Source organism: Pipistrellus kuhlii, unplaced genomic scaffold (assembly GCF_014108245.1).
Source record: "Pipistrellus kuhlii isolate mPipKuh1 unplaced genomic scaffold, mPipKuh1.p scaffold_m20_p_6, whole genome shotgun sequence".
NCBI classification, from domain to species: Eukaryota; Metazoa; Chordata; class Mammalia; order Chiroptera; family Vespertilionidae; genus Pipistrellus; species Pipistrellus kuhlii.
In genome coordinates, this window is record NW_023425562.1 from 68,465,823 (window position 1) to 68,491,986 (window position 26,164).

The window sequence follows — 26,164 nt, forward strand, 5'->3', positions numbered from 1 at the left end:
TATACAACAACTTAATTCCAACACAACATTTTAAAATCAAGTCAATATTTTTAAACGTTCTGTTCTTCATCATGATCCACATACCTCTAGTGATATGGTAGATAATGGTACTAATGATGAGGATAGAAATATAATTTATCAAGTGTCTACTACAAGCTAAACACTTTCAATGAATTGGTTCTAATATTGAAAATTGCTTTACAAGGTAAATAATATCCCTATTTTAAAGACAAAAAAAAAAACCTGATGTTACAAGTTATTATGTCATTTAGCCAAAGTCACACAAATACTAATTATAATGTCTGAACCTGAAATGGTACTGGATCTATTGGTCCCATGGCCCAGGCTTATCCCTAACACAACCTAAACTAACCATCTCTAAATTAGAGTCCAGAACATGGACTCTAATTTAGGTCTGCAAACTTTTAAGTGTTTGTCTTTAAGTCTTCTAACCCCTCTCTCTCTCAGTACTTGAGAGGGAAATGGGGAGAGAAGGAGGAGAAGGAAGAGGAAGAGGAGGAGGAGGATGCTGGACAGGAAGTGACCAGCTATACTCTCCCAAGATATAGAAATCAGCATGATAACAGTAATTGTTTCAGATGTCAAAATATCAGCAGTGAGATATGAAACATGTTAGAGCAGCTTTCCCTAGAACAGTGATTCCCAGTCTAAAAAGTGCTTATCAGAAATGACTTGTGCAACAAGAAGAAGAAAAAAAACTTTTTTTACAAATACAATTGACCCTTGAAGAATGCTGGCTTGAACTTTGCAGGTCCACATATATATGGGTTTTTCTATTGGTCAGCACAGTTCAAACTTGCTTTCTTCAAGGGTCAACTGGTGGTTGGAGGACCAACTTAAGTTACACGCAGATTTTCAACTGCCCAGGAGGTTGCCTCTTCTAACCCCTCATTGTCCAAGGGTCAACTATACATCCTGATACAAGTTCTTTTTTTTTTTTTTCCCCAGAACAAAGCTATAACTGTGACCTGACTTTGGTATGCATGTAGTAAAGATGACAGCTATATGAGAGGCTGAATAATACTTCTGGCTTTTAAATGTTGCAACCCAATAGAGTTGTTAAATGCCACCATTACAAGCACACCTCACTGTTCTCACCTCTGCTAGATCAAGAAGAAAATAAGCATATAGAATCCACGTGCTTTCCCTGAAGTCCTGCAGCCAGTTGGCAGCATGGCTGGGATTCAAACTTGAATCTTTGATTCCAAAACCTACACTTACAACCATTATGCTAGATAGTGCAGGAGCCTTGCTGGTTTTTTGGCGGGTTTAGATGCTCAGGTGAAAAGAAATTGCAATAATTATATGCTCTCACACCTGAAGAAAAACTTTTCAATTTGCCCTTGAAGTTCTAGGGAGCTTTCTGAGACTCATGAGTCTGATGGAGGCCAGCAACTCATGGACCATAATTCTACCACTGGAAAGACTATTGGGCAACAAGGTAGTCCACATGCAGGAGGAAGCACAGGACCCCTGCAGGGCGACTCGAGGTCTCAGCTTTCAGGAAAAACACATTCTGGAAAGACAAGTATCACCTCCCACTCGGGACATCGTGCAGGAGACCATTTGCTCTTCACCTAATCACTTTTCTTGCCCAGTTATGTTCCTCTTGTTATTTCTATGCCAGAGAACCCTCTCCTAATCCGTTGCTGTCCAGGCCCTGTTCAATAATAATTGCTTTCCCTTGCCCAAGTCAGTTTCATTTCAGAAGAAATGTCTGTTGATGCTTTAAAAATGTCAGTATTTTCACAAATCTCTCTTGCATCACTGCCCTGATGAGCCATCTATCTTATACATACTATGCTCCTTTGTGCTGGCATTTACGGCAGAAGTGTTATCCTGAGGCTCCGAGCTCTAATTGGCTTCCCTCCTCTGATGCATCTGGTGGCAGCTGTCTCTTCACTTGGGTGGTGCAACCCACCCATCCTTACTTGAGAAGCAAAACACAAGGCTGGGGCCTCAGGCAGTGTATCCTGGGTGCAGTACATAAGATCTTTCTAGAGCAGCTTTCCCAAGGACAGTAGCAGGTATTAACATTTCGTTTCTGTGCTATTGTCTTTTCACAGGGATTGACTATCTCCACCCAGACCTGGCCTCAAACTACGTAAGTACAAGCTGACCTGTGTGGGTAAACATGTGCACTTTAGGTGTTCTGGTGTTCCTTGTTATTAGGAACATACGTATGCACATTTACACATACATGCATGCACACGGACACACACATGTGAACAAGTCCATGCACACACAGGCATGCACACTAAAACTGCCCATCTTGTTAGAGCCATGGCTCAGGCCAAAGACAAATAGACAGGGTAAAGAACCTCGCAGCAGAAAAAGCTGGTGGTTTTCTAAGAAGAAAAGCAGGAAATTTGAGGTCTGGAAGGTATAGGGAGGGGCAAACAGGAGGGAGGTTTAAAATCAAATCTAGCTAAGGATACTAGTATTGAATTGAAGGGTGGAAATGAGTCTGTTGGTTTTTTGCTGGATGAAACTGATGGCAAAATGCCAAAAAGTGCAGCAACTCACATTGCAACCATAGCTGTAGGAAAGCAAGAGCATCATCTTTTTTTATTATTTCTGTGTTTATGAGCCCTGCACACCGACTTGTCCCTACAATACTGTTTAGAGCATTTAGTTTCCCACCGATAAGAAATATCAACACAAAGGCATGGTAAGTGCTGTTGGGCTAGAACCACATGCAAGTCACTCTGCTTCCCTGATGAAACCTACAAACCCTTTAAAGATAAGTGATCACTTTATTTTAATCCCAGGAGGGCCACTATTCGACCATTGGTGTGTTCACTTAAAATCATCTAAACTATTACTAAGCAATACTTCTATAAGCTGCAGAACTAAGTATTCAGAAGGTTATTTTAGTAGCTGAAGAGGTCATATTGAAGAGAAACATGAACTTCAATAGAGAAAAGAAGTGTTTTGGGATCCACATTCTGGGTCATTCACCCTAGAAGGTGTGCATCTACATTGCAAAAAGAGAACAGAGGCTTCCCACGTGTTAAGTGCATTGAGCATTAGGAAACAGAGCACCCATCAGCTGGGTTCTCTTTACTGCGGGGGTCTTATAAATCTACAAGAGTATACTAAGGGCTGAGCATCATTTTAATAATTAAAAAGAAAATTAAATGAATCATTGGCACTGTCCAAAGTGGGCCCAGAGAGACATGACAAAAATTAATCTAAAGCTCTGTTCCAAGAGCTGAGACTCCACTCGTGTAGATAAGACAATAAAGAACCACTTATGAGTTGTAGGTTCCGCCTCAGTGGTCCATCTGCAGAGTCTAAGGAAACATTTCTCCTCTCCTTCCTGTGTCCTCTCTCCCCTCCTGCAGACACACGTGGAGCTGTCTGCCTGGCTGTCCCTTTTGCCTCCTTAAAAGGACTGCCCCACATAGAGCTTTGTTTGCCTCCTCTCATGCCATCCCTTTCTCTGTCTCCCCAGGATCTGCAGGGCTCTGGAGAGTTCTCCAAAAGGGAGATTGAGAAATGCTTGTGCTGTGTTTTCTCCAGCGCTGTGATACCCACAGGCTTTCCTTACACAGAAATGGCGGGGATGGTAGCCTGGGGAGGTACACACAGGGGCATTATTCACAAACCAGTGTTGCTCCATCTTGCAGCTTGTAGGACTTCATGGTAGGGTGGCTGCCAGTCGAGCTGGACAACTGACCTTTCACTTCTGCCAGTCCAGGCCCCACAAAAGCCACTTACACAGAGACTGACCTGGGCATTCTTCCCTGCTCTCTGCCCAGCCCCAGTGTTTCTGTGATGGGCTGATCCCAATACCAATTATCAGATTAAAAGAGATAGTAATTCAAGAGGGTGAAAAATTCTTTGGGGCTCTGATGATACAATGGTAACTAACCTTGTGATCCTGTCAAAACCCATAAGCTGAAATGGGAAAAAATAAAGCATCCAAATTGAAAGGTACTAGCTCCTCTTGACTCTGTGATATCAGAATATACCTGGAAGACTCTATGGGTTCTATGAGTGTTGTGTTCATTTCTATGTGCATATTTTTAATGAAATTGGGCTCTTAGTGGCATATATAGAGTATGTACCCTTCCACCTGATTATGTCATGAACACTTTTATATCATTAAGTACTCCTCAAAACATGATAATAGGGCTACACAGTTTTTACTCATGCTGCATTGTATTTAAATTTTCCAATCCCCAATTGTTGGAAAACTAAGTTGGTTCTAATAGGTATCTCATTCCAAGAGTAAGAGTGACAGATAGACAAGGTACCAGAGGGGCTCTGAACCATAGCCTGCTAAGGAAATATGAAAAATTGGGGGTTGACAACTTAAGAGGCAGATTAAATATGTTTTCAAATAGTTCCAATCTCCAATGCTCTATGTGGGATGAGGCATTAAATGAATTCAGCAATTTTTCTCAAGAAAATTCCTACCCATAGATGACAAATGCAGGAGAAAGATTTTGATTCAGTCACTGGGTTGGGGGTCACCACAACATGAGGAATTATATTAAAGGGTCGTGGCATTAGAAAGGTTGAGAACCACTGAGTAAAAGGAAAGACTGTTTAATGATTAAGGCTAATTAATAAAAGGAATTATAATTATATTTCCCAGTAAGTAATGAGTTCTCCATATCTAAAAATGTTTAAGAGGAGTGTTGCCCTGGCTGGTGTTGCTCAGTGGTTGGAGTGTCAGCTGAAGCACCGAGGGGTCTCAGGTTTGATTCTGAGTCAAGGGCATGTGCCTGGGTTACAGGTTTGATTCCAGCCTGGTTGGGACTCATGTGTGAGGTAGCCAATAGTTGTGTCTCTCTCACATATCTCTCTTTGTCTCTCTCTCTCTCTCTCTCTCTCTCTCTCTCTCTCTCTCTCTCTCTCTCTCTCTTTCTCTCTCTCTCTCCCTCTCTCTCTCTCTCTCCCCTTCCACTCTCTCTAAAAATCAATGAAAAAATATCCTATAGTGAGTATTAACAAAAAAAAAGAGGAATATTGATGACCAGTTGGCAGGTATGTGTTGTTGAGGAGATGGCAATGTCTATACTAATCTTAAAGTAGATGACATCTAAGAATTGAACAGAAACTTCAATCCAGAGGAAGGTCCTAGTCCTCAACATTTATTAAATACTTGGAACCTTACAACAGTTATTTCTAATTACATGGCTGATTACAAATTTTATAATATAATATTCTCTCACCCTGGCTGTTGTGTCTCAGTTGGTTTTGAATTCTAAAGGTTTTAGATTTGATTCCTGGTCAGGGCACATACCTAGATTGTGGGTTCAGTGTCTGTTTGGGGTGCATACTGAAAGATGTTTCTCTCCTCCTTTCTCTCCCCTTTTCTCTCTCTAAAATCCTTGGGTGAGGATTCAAATACTTCATTCTTAATTCCTCAGAGAGAACCTGAGCCTGAACTGATTTGTGCAGTCTCAGTGTCTCCCTTACTCTGTATAGAGACTGACAACTTTAAAGCTATTAACCAAATTTATCTTCTTCATTTTTAATTAAAAACTTTACACTATAATTAACAGAATGAGGATGGCAAGTGAAGTACACCTGCCCAGGAGAACAATGAAATCAGTGGACGGTGATAAACTCAAAAATTGTTTGAGCAAAGGATTAACAGAGATCTTCACACCTTGTTAGGTGACTTAATGGTTTGGATGTGATGAGCTAGCCTGGTGCCCTTCTAGTGAAATATACTTTGGGGGAGGGGGGGTCTGTGTTTGAGTTCCTTCACAAGCAGACCTTGAGACCAGGGTTTGAGGGCAAGTAGTTTATTTGAGAGGTGATCCCAGGAAGCAAGAATAGAAGGAATAATGAGATATGGAAGGGCAAGCAGCTAATAAATGGTAATTATCAAACAAGGGAGCAGCTGGAACTTCATCCCTCTGGGAATCGGGGACAGTGTAGAATAAATGCCAGTCATCCCACCCAGGATGGGTACCCAAGGAAGCTGGGGTGTTTTTACAGCAACTTCTGTCAGTCATTGGTTGAGGACTGGTTCCAGGAAATGTTAAAATACCAGCACATCCTACCTTTCCACAGCCCTTGTCAAAGGTGCAGGGACAGGCAGCCAGAACTCACCAGGGTGATAGGCCAAAGGTAAATGGGCTGGATACTGGCAACATCTGCCTCAGAGAGGATGACTTGGAAATTTATTAAAGGGCTATGTTGGGGAAATTACTTCTTGTTACAGATTATTTTCTGTGAGAAGAAAAAACTCTAGCAAAGTTTTTAGACAAAAATGACAAAACTTTCTTCATAATCAAACTAGACAAATTGTTTCCCAAACCATAAATACTTTCAAAGCTTGTTTTTTCCCGATATATTAAAAGAAAAGATGTCCTCGTTGGTTTAGCTCAGTTGATAGAGTGTCAGCCTGGGGACTGAAAGGTCCCAGGTTGCATTCTGGTCAAGGGCACATACAAGGGTTGCAGGCTCAATCTCCAGTACGAGGCCTGCAGGAGGCAGCCGATCAATGATTATCTCTCATCATTGATGTTTCCATCTGTCTCTCCCTCTCCCTTTCTCCCTGAAATCAATAAAAATATATTCTTTTTTTTAAAAAAAAAGAGTTGAGTCAGAGTATACTGGTAGTCTGGTGTTCTTTCTATTTAAACTGAGAATTAAAATCCTTTAAAAACTGCAAATATATAAATGTGAGTCATTAGTGTTAATTTAATTCAACAAATCTACATTAAATCTGTTGAGAGTTAGAAGCAAAGGATAATAATAGCTGCTTGAAGTATTACTGTATTGTTCTATGATTGGATTTAATCTGAGGGATCCAGTCCCACTGATAAATGCTCACTATCCCAAATAATTAAAACTCTCCTTTTTCCATCCCAATAGTTATAACATGAAATAAATATTGGCCAAGATGCTATTTTAGACCAAGTCTAAATCAGAGTTTCTTTAACCCATCCTCTCTGTGCTAATGGTCTGGATATACACACTAACACAACACTGTGAATTGAACCTACTATGTGCACGCCTCAGAGGAAGAGAGAGAAGCCAGACTCAAATGTTCTCCAGAGAAGCTGGTGGACAGTAAGGACACTGGTAAGGGATGTATCTCACAGATGAGGGGCTGGCAGGCAGAGAGGTTGTTCATCTCTTTACCGTGTGGCCCCACTCAGTGATGATCATGTGCCTGTAGCACTGGTCAAGTCCAGAGATCTTCAGGAATAGAGAGATACTTCTCCAAGAACACAAGAATTGTGACTGAGGTTCAGGTCCTGCAGGATGGGTGTGGGTGGAGCCAAGCAGCCCTGCTTTGCCCAAAGCCTTCTCTGCTGAAGCTATAAAAGTGAAGAAGTAGCTAGTGATTCGATAAAATCCAAAGAGAGTCCTCTTGCTGCAGGTGGGAGTTTTCTCAGAGGCAGACCTAAGATAAGGATTGGAAAGCAGGTAATTTACTTGGAGGAGGGGACTCCAGGAAGTACCAGCCAGGGAAAAAGAAAGCTATTCCAGAAGAAAGAGCAGCTGAGAAAGGGCTTGTTACAAAGCCTATTACTACTGAGAGCAAAGGAGCATGCTCTCACCATGGAATTCTGGGAAAGTGTAGACAGAGCTATTCAAAGTTATCCATCCATCAACTTGTCAATCACTGGTGGAGAGCTGTGTCCCAGGAGAGGACACAAGTTAGGGAGGCGGAGGTGAGGGGAGAACTTAACTCCCAAGCTCTTCTGGCCTGCCCACCATACAAGTAGAATACAGTCAGCAAACAGAGAGAGTCTTCAGGTGGAGAGTTACAGGTGCTGACAGAGTGGCTAGCATGCAAAGATGAAGTTCTGACCGTGAGACGATAATGGCAACTGAATGTGATGTTTGGCTTCCGGGCTCACAGTTGTGCAACTTGACACTAACCTATTAAACCTCCTTGAACTTGAGTATCCTCATTTGTGAAATGGGCAAAATGATTATCAGGTTTGCTGTGAGGTATCACTGAGATGCCATGTGTATAGGGTCTTCCAGATAACAGATGCTCAATAAACATTCATTTCCATCTCCAAAGAGCTGAGATTACAACTGTGCACAATGGCAGGCTGTCCTGATGGAGAAGAGTAGGAGCATGCCTTAAGAAAAGGTGTGATTGCTCAGTGCCCTCCCCTGTAAGCTCAAAGTTCTCAAAAGAGAAGAAAAAGCACCTCAACCAGATTAAGTATAAGATTGTGAAGCTAGGGAAGCAAAGGCCAAAAAGCAGAGGCTACCAAAATAAAGTTCAACGATTTATTTGAAAAAAATAAAGGCTTATTTTTAAAAGAACATCCAAGTAACAAAATATAAAGAGAGAGAGAAGATTCATTGCCCATGGCCAGGAATATAATGAAAAAGGATGTCTCTCTTCTCTGTCTCAGCTCTTTGAGCTAAAGGATATTCATAGATATTCATTCATAAGGGAGGCCTAATCCTTAAAGTGGGTGAAGTGATTGTAAAAATGGTAATTTTTCCAAATTAAGCTTTCTCCAGGCCAAGAAAATTACACCTCCTGGTGTTTAAGTGATCACAATGTGGAACTCAGTTTTTTCGCCCTGGTGACATGAAGGTTGAACCACTTCTTGAACGAGGGCCTCCATCTCTCAGCTTGGAAACTGCATCATCCTCTGAGCAGCTCCAAGATCCTGAGCTGAAATCTGTACAGATGTGGGTGCTCCTCCTTCATTTTTTCCACAACTTCTTGAGTGCAGCAAAAGTGGAAGACTACATTGGCTCCAACTCCTCATCCTTCCCTAGAACTCAGCTTCTACTGAGGGGCTTTGCAGAACCTCTCTCTAAAAGGGGGAAGTGTATTTCCCACCCCTTGACTTTGGGTGGGGCCATGTGACTTGTTTAAAGCAGTAAAATTACACGGAAGTGTCAGATTGCCAGTTCGGAGGCCTTAAAAGGCCTTTTTTATTCCCATATGCCCTCCTATACCTCTACCACCTCCATTAGAAGAGCATGCCCAGGCTAGCCCACTGTACCAAGGAGGAAGATGAGAGACACATGGAGAAGACCTATCCCAGCTGCCAGAGCCCAAAACACAGCCACTGAAGTCAACCTACAGAACTGCAGTAAGAAGCAGAGCCCATAACACAACCACCGAAGTCAACCTACAGAACTGCAGTAAGAAGCAGAGCTGCCTGGTGGAAGAGCCCTGCCAAAGCTAGCTGACCCCTAGCCAACCCCCAGAAGCAAGCAAGCCCAACCAAGATCCACAGAGCTTCCCAGCTGAGCCCAACCTAAATCATCCTGCTCCTAGTTGAATGGTAGACTCATAAGTGATATAAATACTTATTATAATATGCTACTTACATTTCATGGTTGTTTTTATGCAGCAGCTATTACAATTACCCATGCTACACCCCCTCCTTGATCCTCCTACAGTAATGGATGCCCATCCCAGCCTAAGGAGAATGCAGATTTCTCTGGCCCTACACCTACTGAATCAAAATCTCTAGGGATAAACCTCATAATATGGATTTCTTTGAAAACACTCCAATATTCTGATGATTAATCTTATCATTCATTTTGGCACTTCATTCATTCACTTATTCAGTCAACAATGCTATTTCCATATGATGGCATTAGGACTAGATCAAGACCTCTATGTAGGAAAGTATGTACTTTTTTAAGATTTGTTTCACCCTTAACATTTAGCACAGTGCTAAACAGGCATTTAATAAATATTTGATAAATTGCATTGACTATCAATCCATCATTCATTCATTGAAAAAAAAAATCAGGAGCTCAATCATATGACGAGCCCCTATTGTTTTTTTTAACTTTTATTTATTAATAAATCTTTATTGTTCAGATTATTACAAATGTGTTCCTCTTCCCCCCCCCCAATTGCTTCCCTCCACCAGGTTCCCACCCCACCCTCTGTCCTTTCCCCATCCCCCATTATCCTCATCCATAGGTGCACAGTTTTTGTTCAGGCTCTTCCCACACCCCACTCCCCTTTTTCCGGAGAATCGTCAGTCCACTCCCCTTCCATACCTCTGATTCTATTGATGATGGGGATCTCCAGCATGCAGAACCCTTTCACTCCCAGCTCTCAGTTATCTCATAGGTGATGCCACCACCCCATTCCCATTAATGCATGTCCCTGATTAGAGGAATAGAGGATCATAGAATTAACTGAGGTTCCTATAGTCAAAGGCCTGGAGAAGTATGATTTTCAGCGTGGATAATTCACATGCAAATAACCAAGAGCTGTTTCATGTCTGGAATGTGTAGAATACAGGTTGGTGAAAATGCAGTTAAGTTTCCAAATGGGAGAGGCCTCTGACCAAGTCTAATGCTCTTTGATTCAGTCCAAAATTTGGAACATTATATATAATCCAGAGTTGCTATTTCACCAACAAAAGCTCACCCTTAAGGATCTGCACTTTGCCATTCTTTTGATGGGTTCCTGAAAGATAACTGTCTTTGAGGAGAGGCCTCTGGAGCATTCTGAAGGGCTGCCAGCAAGGAGCCTGGAGAGAGTGACTTTGAGCCCAACAGCCAGGTACACACCAGGGCTCCGGGTGGCAAGTAGCCGCCATAATGAAAGGGCACCTGCTGGAGATGGGCCCAGTCCTCAGCCCTGGATGACTCAGCTGCTGTGAAGTATTGATTGCATGCATTACTCCAGGCTTTTAGTCTGATTAATATTTAAATAGAACACATTAATATTGCATATAAAATTGAGGTTTAAACAACCTTTGTGCCTTATTAAAAGGAGAGGCTGACTTTTTTTGATGTCACATCAGAGCAGCACTTTACCATGAGGAGGCTGCACTGAACACTGGAAATAGAAATGTTTTAATTAGCTGGTCAGACCATCAGTCAGATGACTATCATCTGACTCAACCCATTTAGCAGAGGAATCTGCCCATTTTTATAGGAATATGCTCTGACATAAAAATGGGAGAAAAAAATTTAACTCAAATAAAACTATTTGGACCTACACTTACAGCTACGGATGAAAACAAAGAAAAAAAATCTGGTCAATCAATTTTGCCACATTATTCAGTTGGCTACATTTTGTTCCATTTAATCTAGTGGACATTTAAGACACTACTAAGTTTCTACTGTATGCAAGATTCTGGGTGAGGAACCTAGATTATAAAATGTGAAAAATCTGGTCCCTGCACTCAGGGATTTTGAAATTCAGTAAGGGAGACAAGCCTGTGAGTATATAATTACAACATAATGTGCTAAGGGCTTTCCTGGAAATAAAAGCACCACCCACTATGAGAATGTGGCAGGAAGAATAAGCAACTCAGCCCTAAAAGCTAGAGATAGATATTTGAAAGCATTTTAAAAATGTTTTCTCACATTGATACAGCATATGAATTAATCTAGACCAGTGATTTTCAACCTTTTTCATTTTATGGTATGCCTAAACTAATTACTAAAATTCTGCAACAACCTGACTAGTCAGGAATTGTATGTTTTTAAAAAATCTTGAAATCACTGACCTAGAAGCTTGATCTCATGATTCTGAACAAAGGGGCGTTGGATTACAACTAGTTTTCCCTCTGAAGATTTGCTTCCACCAAGAAGCTTAGACTAAAATTTGCCCACAAAAATAATTTACTCACCCCAAATTCTCTAAAGGCCTCTGACCAAGTCTAATTTTTTTTTACAAAATTTAAGTGACCTAAGACCAAGATAATGTCTTCCAATTCTTTTTTATGAGAGAATCAACCAGAGGCTTCATTCCCAAGAATGGACAATGGATGCATAGATGGATGGATGAATAGCAAGGAAGCTATTAGGATTTTATTCTGCTTATCACCAAACATACCTGTTCTAAAAATGTATAGCAATAATTTTATTGCATGATAAGCCACAAAAGTCATTTATGAAAATATAAAAATATATTCTCCACTGCCTTTGTTTCTTTCTTCTTTTAATAAATTGTTATTGATTTCAGAGAGGAAGGGAGAGGGAGAGAGAGACAGAAACATCAATGTTGAGAGAGAATCATTGATTGGCTGCCTCCTGCACACCCCTGTTGGGGATCAAGCCCACAACCCAGGCAGGTTCCCTGACCAGGAATCAAACTGTGAACTCCTGGTTCATAGGTTAACACTCAACCACTGAGTCACACTTCATTTCTTTCTTACTCTCTTCCTTACTATTAGTATAAACTCATTGAATTCCCAAGATGTGAAACATTTCACTGGGTTTTCTATTTCGGAGTTTCACCTGAGAGAGCCAAATAAAAAAACCTTAGGTGCCCAAGCTTTGCTTGGAGCAATGCTACAAATAATTTATAATAACTTGCTGCAGCTGTGATGAAAAAATGCTACACCCATTGAGATGGCAAGCATTTTGCTCTCTCTTTCTTTGTGTGCCCATTTCCTCGCTGTACTTCCTTAAAGCCATAGGTCTGATGTAAAAGTTAGAGGTTTTGGGACCAGAGTCCCTGAGTTCAAATCCTACCCCAACTTCTTATTAGCTTTGTGACTCTGTGTCTCATCTCTAAAATAGGTGAATGCAATACTGACCTTATTGATGGTTGTGATAAGTCAATTAAATAGTATACACAGGGCCCTTCAAACTGCCTCTGGCACATAGAACACCCCATGTTAAAGGGTGCAAATTAGCTGAAACCAGTTTGGCTCAGTGAATAGAGCATTAGTCTATGAACTGAAAGGTCCCAGGTTCGATTCCGGTCAAAGGCATGTACATTGGTTGCGGGCACATCCCCGGTAAGGGGGTGTGCAGGAGGCAGCTGGTCAATGTTTCTCTCTCATCGATGTTTTTGGCTCTCTATCCCTCTCCCTTCGTCTCTGTAAAAAATCAATAAGATATATATATATTTTTAAAAGGGTACAAATTAAGCAATTGCCCTAGGTAACATAGCTAGAACTTAGCAAAGACCACAAACCTAAGACAATGAGACCTCAAAATCCATGCTCTTAACTCACTCTTTATTTCCTGCCTCAAGGAAACATAATGATTTATATGGATCATTTTGAAAAAGAAGTTAAAAGGGGGCAATTAGTATGTTATTCTAATTTTTCATGTTTTTCCTCCACTTTTCTTTTATTACAAAGTATGTCAAGCATTCGTGAAAAATAGCCTTCCTTTGTTTTGCTTTTTAAACAAAGTCTCAGATGCTGCTGAATACAAAATACTTAACCCACTGCTTATTTGAGAATTTTTTTAGCTCTAGAAGCACTTTAAAAATATATTCTTGTGCCCTAGCCAGTTGGGCTCAGTGGATAGAACGTCAGCCTGCAGACTGAAGATTCCAGTCAAGGGCACATGCCCAGGTTGAGGGCTTGATCCCCAGTGTAGGGTGTGCAGGAAGCAGCTGATTAATAATTTGCTCTCATCATTGATGTTTCTATCTCTCTCTCTCCTTTTCTCTTAATTTATGAAATCAATAAAAATACCATATATATACTTAAGCAACCACCCAACTGGTAGCTATGATGTGTATGGACCACCAGCAGACAGATGCTCAATGCACAGGCATGGAAATATGGAACAGACTGATGAATCTCAGAGGGAAAGGGGCAGGAGGGAGGGTGGGAAGAGATTAACCTAAGCTCTTATATGCATACTAGCGGCCCGGTACACAAATTCGTGCCCCAATGGGGTCCCTCAGCCTGGCATGTGCCCTCTTGCAATTCAGGACCCTTCGGGGGATGTTGGACTGCTGGTTTCGGCCCGATCCCCACAGGGATCTCTTGGGAACACTCACCCAAACAGGTCCACAGAGGGAGAAGTCTAGCCTCAGCCTGACCCACGGGGATCTCTAGAACATGAATCACATTACCAAGTGGGTCCCTCCTGAAGAAAAGAACCAGCATTTTGTGACCCTGTGTCAGTCTCTGGCTTCCCGTGGTCCTTGGGGGCCTATATAACTTCCTGAGCTTTGTGACTCCCATTTATCTAAGGCACATGTGTCAAACACAAGGCCCGCGGGCCAAATCCGTCCCGCCAGGCCTTGCAATGTGGCCCGCACCGCGCTGTCATCACTGCACTCCGCTGCGTTTCCATCACAATGACAGTTTATGACTGTTCAGTAAACCATTCGGCCCGCGATTTAGGCTGGATTTTAGATTTTGGCCCCTTCTCTGATTGAGTTCGACACCCCTAATCTAAGGGCAATTACTCTATGAAGAGAAAGCTGTGATCTTTTTGCAAAGCAGAGTCTGAGAAGGGAATCTGGCAGGTGCCCACACAACCCAAGCTGGGAAAGTGCTGAGTTGTAAATAGCCCTCCAGGGCCCCCTGCAGGACATGCCCAAAATCACATCTTGCTTTGTCCCTCCCACTGTCCAATACTACTTCACTCCATCCTACACTGGCTTCCTTGAAAGCACATCTATATATATAAAACCCTAATATTTAAAAAGACCAAACAGTGGAACAACCCATCAACCGAACAATTGAACAACCGGTTGCTATGATGTGCACTGACTACTGGGAAGGGGGGGGGGGAGGAGCTGAGGAAGGAGGGTAGAGGAGGGACACACGGAACATGGCAAGCATTGGCAGCAGGCAGCAGAGGGTGGAACATGCTGGGTGTCAGCCATGTCGGGGTGGTGGAGCAGATGAGTGGGGTGCCAGACCAAGGCGGGGCACCAGTTACTATCACTGGGGCAAGCCTCTGGTGGTTATGAGAATTCTTTGCTTCCACCAGGCATTTGCACCTGTTGCTAGCACCCATCATGCTCACACCCACTGCCAGTGCCAGAGCTGCCATTCACACCCACTGCTGGTGTTTGGCACTGGTCCTAATCGCTCAGTGCCATCAGCAGGTGTGAGTGGCGGCTGCTGATCCCAATTGCCCCTGAGGACTTCTCAACCTCCCCCTGCTCCTGAAGGGGCAGCAGTCACTGCTTGCACCTATTGATGGCACTGGCCCTGCTCACACCCACTGCTGGTACCAGCCTCAATCACTCTGTGCCATCAGCAGCTGCAAGCAAGGCCATTTCCATCAGCATATGTAAACAGCAGCAGCAGGAGCAGGGCTGCAGGCAGACAAGGACTGGGGGCCATGGCAGGAGGAGCTAAGTGGGGCCATGGAGGATGGTCCAAGACCCACCCCTGTGCCCACTGCAGCCTCTTGGCCCACAGTTCCTTTCAAGGTGCACAAATTCATGCACTGGGCCCCTAGTCTATAATAATAAACGTGTAATATGCTCATTATACCAGACAGCCAAACAACCTTATGGACGTCATTCCAGACATCCTTCCAGATGGTGGGGCCAAGGCAGAGGCAGTTAGGGGTGATCAAGCAGGCAGGCAGAGTGGTTTAAGCAATCTGGCAGGCAGGCAGAGTGGTTATGGGTAATCAGGCAGGTGAGTAGTTAGGGATGATCAGGCAGGCAGGCGAGTGGTAAGGGGCGATCAGACAAACATACAGATTTGTGCACCAGATTGAGAGAGGGTGCAGGCCAGGCAGAGGGACCCCTGTGGAATCAGGCCTTAAACTGTCAGTTGGATATCCCCAAGGGGTCCCAGATTGCCAGAGGGTGCAGGCTGGGCTGAAGGATCCCTCCCCCTCCCCCCATGCACAAATTTTGTGCACCGGGGCCTCTAGTCTTTAATAAGTCTCTTGCCCACATTCTTCATCTCAGAGTCTGTTCTTGGAATCCTCCTTACGTTTCTGCAGTCTGGAGCTGTGGGCAAAGTGGAACATTTCATCCTGCATAGCCAAAGTAGAGAGAATATCTGACATAGAAATAGGATTAGCTTCTCAACCATGGTAGCCCTGCTGGCTCCCAATGTACAGGAAATTATTTTTCACAAAAGAAAGAACCCTTAATTACTAATCGAAAAAAAGAACCTTTAATGACTAACCAATAATTAAAACCTGAAACCAAGTGCAGGAAGCCAGGGCTTGGCTCTGAGTAATGTTCCTCACCATGAGGTGTGAGTTCTGTACTTTGATGGTGAATTCTGTACTTTGAATGTCACACACACAGCCCTCCCAATGAGTGCTCTGCTAGGTGGAAGAATAAGATGTATTACAGTGTGTGGGTGGTATTTTCCCTAAGCTATGAAAATAGAAGGCTTATGTTTTATAGCTCAAACATTGCCAATTTTTTTGAATAAGAGGTTTGCTGTAAGCTATTCAGGGAACACTAGTTCAAGGGCTCCTCTTGAGTCACTGAAAGCAAAAACATGTTGGTTGATCTTGATGGTCCTCATTTTTCCCATCTGTAAAACAGGGACCATCATATTCTCTGCTTCAGAATCAAATGGGTATAATGATTTTCATATTACTGATATGAACAATGGGTCTTTGTTGATCTTTGAAAAAATATAAATTGGCCTGCCCAGAATGCTAAAGCATCGATGCCCTCCTGGTACTGATCCTGGACCACCGTCCCTTTTTTGTCCAATATAACCCATAGATCTACTCATACATGACCTCTCTCTTGTAGAGAATGTTCCAGAAGACTCCATGCAAAGGAGCCAATCCCTCTGTGGATGCAGTGTGGTAACCAAACAGACACTGAGTTATCTAATACAGTCAGGGATTCTTATGTACAAACAAAGAATGTACACTCTGTGAATAAGACAAGAGCCAAGGTTCATAAACACTTCAACTAAAAAAACACATAAGCAATTTATTTATCCCATTCTACATAATGGTTTGGTTTGAGAGTTTTCATTATCACTTGTTTGATCATAGTTCACAAGTCCATTGCCACTCCCATGGAGAGTTGACTGCTGGTCAAAACAGTACCACTCTCCTGCTCTCCTCCCTGTGTTGATTCTGATATTTTGGCCTCTGCTGTTTGGTGCCTTTTGCCTCCTTGGCTTCTTCTGAACCACTGCAGTCTTAGTACCCAGCATTTTTTGAGTATGTGCTATGTGCCCAGCCTCAGGTTTTACATGCATTTTTGCAATTACATTGCATGTGACCAATGAAGCAGGTACTTTCTTATCCACCTCTCCTAGATAGGAAACAAAAGATCAGAGAGGTTAATGATCTTCCCTAGCTCACACTGCCAAGTGAGAGGTTAAATGTGAAGTTCACCATCTATCATGCCCCCGCCAGGATCCCACAGCTCAGCAAAATGACACTACCATGGATGCAATGTTTAATGTTCCAAACATGGGAGTCATCCTTGACTCCTCTCTCACCTTCTCTTCCCTCAGCCACCAGATCTGCTGGTCCTAGCTCCACTATGCAATGCATCTATCTGTTTTCCTCCATTCCAACACTGGCCTCCTAGACCAAGCCAACATCACTTCCCTCCTGGACCTCACAAAAGCCTCAGCTTCCTGCTTCTATTCTTTACTATTATTTTTTAATCCTAACACAAGGATATGTTTTTATTGAGTTTGAGAGAGAGAGGAAGAGGGAGAGAGAAAAAAAATATTGATTGGTTGCCTCCTGTATGCGCCTTGATAGATTGAACCCGCAACTTAGGTGTGTACCCTGGACCAGTAATTGAATTCACAGCATTTTTGGTGTACAGGACAAAACTCCAACCCAGTCATCCAACCAGAGCCCTGCTTCCACCCTTGCCCTTTCAAATATCCTATACCCATAAGAACCCCTAGTAAAACTTATCTGGGCTCCCTTTTCCCAACCCCCACCCCCTGCTCTTGGGACCACAATCCTCCTTCCTCCTTGTGAGGCTTCCTGTGTTCTGGTTCCAGGCATTTATGCAACCTATCTCCTGATCACTGTATGCCAGACAGTAGCTCCAGAACTGTTTCTAATTCAAGACTTAGAAGGCTTAGGCACTGGCTCTCCCTACAGGTAGACCATCTCAATTTAAGTATCACTCCCTGTTGGGTCCCTTCCTCATTCTCAAAATAGTCTGTAATTATATTTTTGGTTCTTGTTTTTTTATGCCTCCCCCATTGGAATATCAGCAGCAGGCACGTGGGATCTTATCTGTCTTTCCACCCTCTTCATCCTCAGGACAGGACAGTGGGTGGAACAGCGTAAATGACCAAGTATGTGTTGGATGCCTGACTGGCTGATGAAGGGATTTATTATACATTGCATGTGACCAAAGAAGTAGGTACTTTCTTATCCACCTCTCCTAGGTAGGAAACCGAAATGTTCATGCCTATTTTCTTCTAGCTCTGCTTTCTCCTAAAAAAAAAAAAAGCCCTCTTTCTGGCTTAGCTATACTCCTCCTTCTGTTCTCATAATAAAAATTATTTATTCATACCTCAGCAAACACAGCAACTCATTATGAATGAAAAGCATCTATTTAATGCCATCGGGAAGATAGTCTACATAGGAAATGAAAACTTCCAGGATTTCCCAGCTTCTGGGTAAAACTGGTATATTGTTTCACAGCCATAAACCAAGGCACAGATCTGTCCATCCAGGTTGACAGGTGCTCCACCCAGGAGCAGCAAAAACTAGAGGATCAGAATGGTTATCTTAATGCTTTCAGCTCATTCATTTATAATGTATGAAATCAGCAATAGCCTTTTGATTTTTCAAAACATATATTCTCAAGCCAAACAATTAACCTAGATTTTCCATACACTTTTAAGTATCTAAAATACTTTGAATTTTTTAAAAAGATATTCATACACATGTTCTTAGCTAATATGTTTTGCTTCTCCACTATTCCACTAGGAGAATGGAATTTCCAAAATGTGAAACTCCAGTCAGAGGACTCTCTCTAGAAACATGTGGTATCATTATGTCATCATTATTAATATTAAACTCGCTGCACCATATTTACAAATCCTTCCAAAGGAAAACAAACCTGCCCTGGAAGTAATGCTTCTAATTATAAGCATGCATGCTATTTGCTCCTCACAGGGGATGCTTAAAACATCAATTTAAATGCAAACAAATCTTACCGTTCCAAACTAGACTCATTCTACCATGTTGAAATTAATATAAAAAACAATATCAATAAAGAAAAATAAATTTAAAAATAATAATAACAATATCGATCGCTTCTCAGCCTTTTGGCTAAGATCAAGTGTAATATCTGTTCTTATCAGTTTAATATCTGATTCACCCTCTACCTGAGGACAATATATTAAATGGATTTTTGAGCAGGGAGATGGAATAGGGCTTGTTCAATCCACTCCTCACATCGACCGGGTATTGCAGTACCTCCAGGAACGGTGCAAAAATATTGAACACTAAATTCTGAGAATTAATATTGACACAATGAAAAAATACAGTCTCATTTCTGTATTTTTCTATGCATGTGCCAAGACAGAAATATAGGGGGGGGAGGGGGCAGAGTCAAATAGGTATCTAAGTTACTGTATCTTAAAGTATAAATACTAAAGAGCTATAAGGAGAGCCTGAAATTTTAAACACTTCTCTTAAACATAAAGACAAAGAGGACCTTTGTCTCCTCTATAATCTCACCTAGGTGTTGGAAAACTATGATCCACAAACAGGCTATTTGTTTTTGTAAATAAAGTTTTAGCAGAACCCAGCCAAGCGCACTTGTTGACTTAGTGTCTAAGGTTGCTTTCACAGTACAATGGCCAAGTGGGGTTTTTATGACAGAGATCTTCAGACCCCAAAAACCTAAAATGTTCACATTTTGACCCTTTAAGAAAAGTCAGCTGATATCCCCTGATCTAACCAGCTGTTTATCAAGACACAAGAAAATGGCTTTGTTGGAAACATGAGTGGAGAGAGTTGCAATGCCGGTCCAGATACAGCTCTGATCACTTTCTAAGTGACATCTGGCAGGCTGCTAAACGTCTCTGGGGCATAGCATCCTCATTTGTAAGCTGAGAAAATTGGACCCGTCTGTCGTAACTCTAAAATCCTAAAAAACTCTCCTCCCTTCCAATAAAATCACTGATTAAGAAACAAAAGCCGAATTGGTTTTATAAGGAAATGAAATTGTCAAGTAGTTTGAAACTACTTAACTTGCTTTTGAGAATAACAAACATAAAGTCAAAGTTATGTTCCTTTTTCATGCATGATGCTCTCTCCATTAATCACTGTGGCAGAGTGAGCTCAAAGAGTTTTGCATTCATTTACTGTCTTTGGGTTCCCCAAACCTGACCCTGAGGCATGGAATCACAGACCAGTAGTTCATTTGGGATACAGTCCCAGGAGCACACGTACGGGAGGGACTCAAGTCAGGTGTGTAAACAGAGTTACCACTGTGGGCAACTGGAGCTGAGTTCTGCTGGGCAACCCCAAGACACAGGCTAGAACCCCTAAGGGGAAAGAGTTGGGGTATTATTATTCCAATTTCCATCAGTCATTGATAGAGGGCTGATACCAGGATGGAAGGCAGGCAATTTCCTGTACTTCTGGGCTGCCAAGATCATGAGCAAATTGGGCTCCAAAGATATAGAGATGGAAATCTTGCCAAAAAGAGCTGAGTCAATATGCATTGAAATGCTAAAAGCAAAAGGTTATAAATGGGGCATCTAATAGCACCTCCTATACTTATAAAATCAAAGGTCTCCAAACATTTTTTTGTATATACATTATTTTTTACTGAAATTTGTTGATTTAACATTGGTTCACAAAATCATACAGGTCTCAAGCGTACAACTCAACAAAACATCTGCACACTGCATTGTGCACCCATCGCCCCAAGCAAAGTCTGTTTCCATCCCCATTTCCTCCCCTTTTGCTCACCTCCACCTAGCCCCCAATTCCCTTTTCTTCTGGCCATCACTGCACTATTGTCTATCTATGTGTTTTATATATATAAATAGTAATTTTGCATTCTCCTACTTTGCTGAATTCATTTATTAAATTTAGCAGTTTTTTATGGAGTCTTTTCGTGCACTGGGCCTCTCGTATAAATATAAATAAATACATAATTTTTTTACATCAAGTTAAATATACATTATAATATTGTCTCTCCACACCTCAGTGGATATCTTACACATCCCCAGGGATGGGCATACCCCACTTTGGAGACTTTTTCCACTGAGCAGCCAGTATGTAACCCTGTCTATAGCATGCTCAACAAAAGATTCTGAAGTAAAAATTCTTCAGCCAGCTAGATTTCTCTCTTCCAGGAAGGTAAAAGAATAGGTGGATCTGGGGCCATTCCTGTTTTTACCATTTAGGCACTATGGTTTGGGTAAAGTTATTCAATTTCTGTGGCCTGTACATTCCTCAAATGTAAAAAAAAAAAAAAAAAAAAAAAAAAAAAGGTAAAATGTTTTTGCTCATGCATTCAATAGCTATTTATTGAGTCTTATACCAAAGCAGGAACTATGGTATATTAGTGTACATATTTCTGCACAACAAATTATCCCTAAAACGAGGACACATAAAATATATTTTTTTAATCTCCCACAATATCTATGGGTCAGGAATTCAGGAACAGCTTGGCTGGGTGGTTTTGGTCCAGGGTATCTCATGAGATTGCAGTCAAAAACTTGGTCAGTGCTAGGGCTGCAGGATCCAATTTCAAGGTGGTTCCCACGGGAGTGGCTCCTGGCAGGAGGCTCGGTTCCTCTCTGGGGTGGGTTTCTGTGAACTATTTGAGTATCCCCATGGCATCCCAGATGGTTTCTCTTAGAGCAAGTAGTCCTAGAGAGGGAGCAAGGTGGAAGCTGCAATGTCTTTCATGATCGAGCCTCAGAAATCACCTACTGCCATTTTGCAGTGCCTTGCTGTTTATAAGGGTCAGCCATGTTCATTGCAAGGTCATGAATACCAGGACTCTAATGCAAGGTCATGAATACCAGGAAGCAAGAATCACTGAGGGCCAGCTTGGAGGCAGAAATATGCTGATGGATAAAGCAGACATAGTCCCTACCCAGAGATTTTGTTGTCTAGAAAGAAATATAGACTCCAAATCAATAATTACAGAAATAATTGTTTACTTACAACTGTGGTGCTTTGCCATGATGAAAGAGTACTAGGTCCTATAAGTGTGTTTAGCCAGGGAACTTTGATCTGGTCCCCTGGAGAAGAGATACTTACTCTGATGCCTTGAGGATGAGGAGGAGTTAGCCAGGTATCTGACAGCAGAGGAAACAGCTCAGTGCAAAGGCCCTGAGGCAGGAATATGCTCAGCCCTTTTAAGGATCTGAAAGAAGCTGTTGTGTGTGTTGGAGGAATAGGGGAGTATATCAACCCAGGAAGAAAGTGACCCGGATGACACTGGAGAAGTAGAAAAGGACCTGGTCATGTGGACTTTGTGAGTCATAAGGATTTGTGGCTTCATCCTACAAGCAAAGGATGAAGTCACAGACGGGGGTGGGGGTCACACCTGGATTTGGCATTTTTCAAAGATCTGTCTGCTGCTGAGGTGGATTGAGGATGGGCAAGAACGGAAGCAGAAAGATCTATAGGGAGGTTTTTCTAGAAGAAATATTATTTGCCGAAGAGCTATGGTGCTTTTAAAAGAAAAAAAAAAAAAAAGAGAGAGAAAATGTAAGGTATCCTGAATTTAGCACTCACTAAATATCAATTACTTCCCTCTTTCTCTTAAAAGCAAACAAACAAACAAACAACTCAGGAACATTATTTAAAATAAGGTACTATCTGCAAAACAAATGTCTCTAAAAAGAGCAGACAAAAATATTGTCAAATACCGCAGGCCTCATTAGGCACCTTGTAAGCTAAGCCACCAGAGTCTAGGAGCCCTGTCTGTGGGGAACACAGAAGAGGATTCAGCAGCAATTCTAAGGCCTCGCTCCACATCAGCAGGAACCCGGACCAGCCCACAGAGAGCTCTGAATAGCACTTACGATGCTTAATCAGAAAGCATGCAGCGTTGATCTGGAAATTAATTGGATGCTCAGGGTTTTTTTTGCACCTCATGGCGGGTTAGATATTACAAAGATTTTGACAGGAATATATTTAGTAAGAGTATCTCTGATGTGCAGTCCCAAGCAGGGACCCATATTGACTTTGGGGCTCATTATTTCCTGAGAAACAATAGATGCTTGCTTAGTAAAGCTCTTTTGATTATGATGATTAAACACATTGCTCAGAGTGTCTTTAATAGCTACAGAGGAATTGGACCAGACATGCGGCTTTCTAAATATGACCCACTGTGCTATGATTTATTTAATCATTTATAAGAGACCCACAATTTCAACTTAAGTTAAAATAAGTTAACTTGGATTGTATGTAGAGATGACGATGAATATCTACTGCATGAACCTAAGGAAACAAAGGCTCTTTGGTATGTAGAAAGGATGTGAAAATATGCTCAGGCCTGGTACCACCTGCCAAAAGACAGAGAGACCAACCAGTCTTCTGGACTGACCTCCCCTGGCAGGGACCAGCACTCATTCATTTATTACCTGGGGAGGGGCAGGGGCTGAAATGAATAAGGGCCCAGTACCATGTTTACTACTATGCTATGATTTATTTGATCATATTTTAATCGACCCACTATTTTAACTTAAGTTAAAGTAAGTGAACTTCGATTGTATTGAAAAGTGACTGGTTTGGCTCAGTGGATAGAGCATCTGCCTGAGGACTGAGGAGCCCTAGCTTCAATTCTGGTCAAGGGCACATGCCCAGGTTGCTGGTTTGATCCCCAGTAGGGGGCATGCAGGAGGCAGCCGATTAATGATTCTCTCTCATCATAGATGTTTCTGTCTCTCTCTCTCTCCCTCTCCCTTCCTCTCTGAAATCAATAAAAATATATTTAAGTATATATATATATATATATATATATATATATATATATATATATATATTAGAGGCCTGATGCCTGATACATGAATTTGTGCACCAGTGGGGTCCCTCGGTCTACCCTGTCAGATTGGGAGGAAACTGGCTCTTCGACATTCCCTGAGAAACCTCTGCCCAAGGGACCCCTCTGGTGCACAATGGGGGCCAGGGAGGGGCCTTGGGAAGGCTCCAGAGTATGTCCAGCCCATCTCACTCAGACCCCAGCAGCAAGCTAACCTATTGGTCACAGCGTCTGCCCCCTGGTGGTCAGTGCACATTATAGTGAGTGGTTAAGCAGCCTTAGCATGTCATTAACATATTATGCTTTGATTGGTTGAACGGACAACCAGATGACTGTACACTTGGCATATTAGGCTTTTATTATATAGAATATAAAGGAGACTGTACATTACCACTCTAAATAATGTACAGTCAGAAGAGATACATCAGCCTTAAAACTCCTAAGGAAACAAAGGCTCTTTGGTATGTAGGAAAACTTTAGCCTTTGCTCTATAGGAAAATACCTACAGATGTACCTAAGATTAGCATTTGCAGGGGGCAAAACCTACCAGTGACCTCGCACATTGTTAATGGTACAATCCCTTTGGAAGAAGGTTTGACAGTCTCTTACAAAGTTAAATACACACTTGCCTTTCAACCAGCAATCCTACTCCTAAGTATTTACCTAAGAGAAATGAAAACATATGTTCATAAAACGACATAAATAAGAATGTTCATAGAAGCTTTGTTCATATTAGCAAAACTGGAAATAATACAAATGTCCATTAATATGTGAATGGATAAATAAAGCTGAAATGTGTTTATACAATAGAATACTATTCCCAACTGAAGGAACAAACTAGTGGTGCATATACAGTGAAACCTCAATAAAATGGGCTAATTCGGGTGAGGAGGTGTCCATTAAAGTCCATTATGTAATAAAGTAGATTTTCCAAATGTATTAAAAATGTGATAAATTAGTTAGTTTACCTATTTTTACTTATGTAGGTGTGTGTGTGTGATTAAAATAAAGTCTGTGTGAAAAGTTTAATTTCACAGAAAAGTTTTCTACATGTATTACAGTAATTTTTATTTTATACTGAATAGGTCTAGTAAATGGGTGTATTCCCCTGTCACCACAAGTAAATAAATGCACATGGCTGGAGCTTAGCTTAGTACTTCTGGGAACATCAGCTGGAACATTTAAAACTGCTGCAGAGCTCTGGCCAGAGCACTGAAGAATCATGGATTCAATTCCCTGTCAAAGGCATATACCTGGGTTGCAGGTTCGATCCCCTAATGCCAATTGGGGCATGTGCAGGAGGCAGCCAATCCATGTATCCATGTATCTCTTTCACATAGATGTTTCTCTCTCTCTCTCTTTCTCTCTCTCTCTCTCTCACCCCTTTTCTCTCCCCACCCCCCTTCATCCCTTCCACTCTCTCTAAAAAAATCAGTGGAAAAAATATCCTCAGATGAGGATTAACAAGAAAAACTGCTGCAGAAAGTCATGTCATGAGACCACAGAGACCACTCATGATGAGGTGTGATCACATGCTAATCATTCACCAAACACTGGGTTACTGTTGGATTTAAGCATGTAGACAATAGTTGTAGATAAATAATGTTTATTCATGTCAGTGAAATTACTACAGGTTTTTTTTTTTCCAACATATAGCCTATTCTCTAAAATTTGTTAAAAATAACAGTGAATTGACCTAACTGGTTTGGCTCAGTGGATAGAGCATTGGCCTGTGGACTCAAGGGTTCCAGGTTTGATTCCAGTCAAGGTCATGTACTTTGGTTGTGGGCATGTCCCCAATAGGGGGTGTGCAGGAGGCAGCTGATTGATGTTTCTAATTCTCTCTCCCTTTCTCTCTGTAAAAAATCAATAAAATATATTTTTTAAATGACTGAATTAATAACAAAAAATAACCTCTTGATTTAATTATAAGCAAGCCTTGGTTAAAAGAATTTTTAAATGAGCAAAATTTCACATATGACATATGAACTGGAATTTTTGCTTGTTAAATCTGAAGTCCATTAAATAAAGGAAAAAATCAATAAAATATATATTTTTAAATAACAGTGAATAAGAAAAAAAAACCTTCTTGATTTAATTATAAGCAAGCCTTGGTTAAAAGAATTTTTAAATGAACAAATTTTCACACATGATATATGGACTGGAATTTTTGCCTGTTAAATCCAAAGTCCATTAAATCAAGAGCCATAATTTTGAGGGGTTATGGCAATAAAAGAGATGAATCTCAAAAGCATGATATCTAAAGAGGGCAAACACAAAAGAACACATACCCTTTGTTTCCATTTACATGAAATTAAAAAAAAAAAAAGGCAGAGTTAAGTTACAGTAAATGAAATCAGAAGACAGGTTGACTCAGGAGAGTGGAGATTAGCTGAGAAGGAGCCGAGAGAATTTTTCTGAGGAAATGGGAAGGACTACATGATTATTCTGATGGTCACGTAGTTGTAGACACTGCCAAGGTCATCAGGCTCCACACGTAACATCACACATTTTACTACAGATAAATTATAGCTCAATAAAAATGCTATTTCAAAAATAATCTAT

The 26,164-nt window shown here is 41.5% G+C and overlaps 1 protein-coding gene and 1 non-coding gene across 2 annotated transcripts in view; both read left to right on the plus strand.

Annotated features, from left to right (window-relative positions):
* PCSK2 (proprotein convertase subtilisin/kexin type 2) overlaps positions 1-26,164 on the plus strand; it is a 235,000-nt gene that overhangs the window by 129,790 nt on the left and 79,046 nt on the right. The window contains exon 5 of the mRNA XM_036418996.2: positions 2,088-2,125. Coding sequence (XP_036274889.1) covers positions 2,088-2,125 — 38 coding nt within the window. The remainder of the gene's footprint in view (positions 1-2,087; positions 2,126-26,164) is intronic.
* Positions 18,893-19,081, plus strand: LOC118708590. Its single transcript, XR_004984655.1, has one exon. It is a non-coding gene; the product is annotated as a U2 spliceosomal RNA (small nuclear RNA).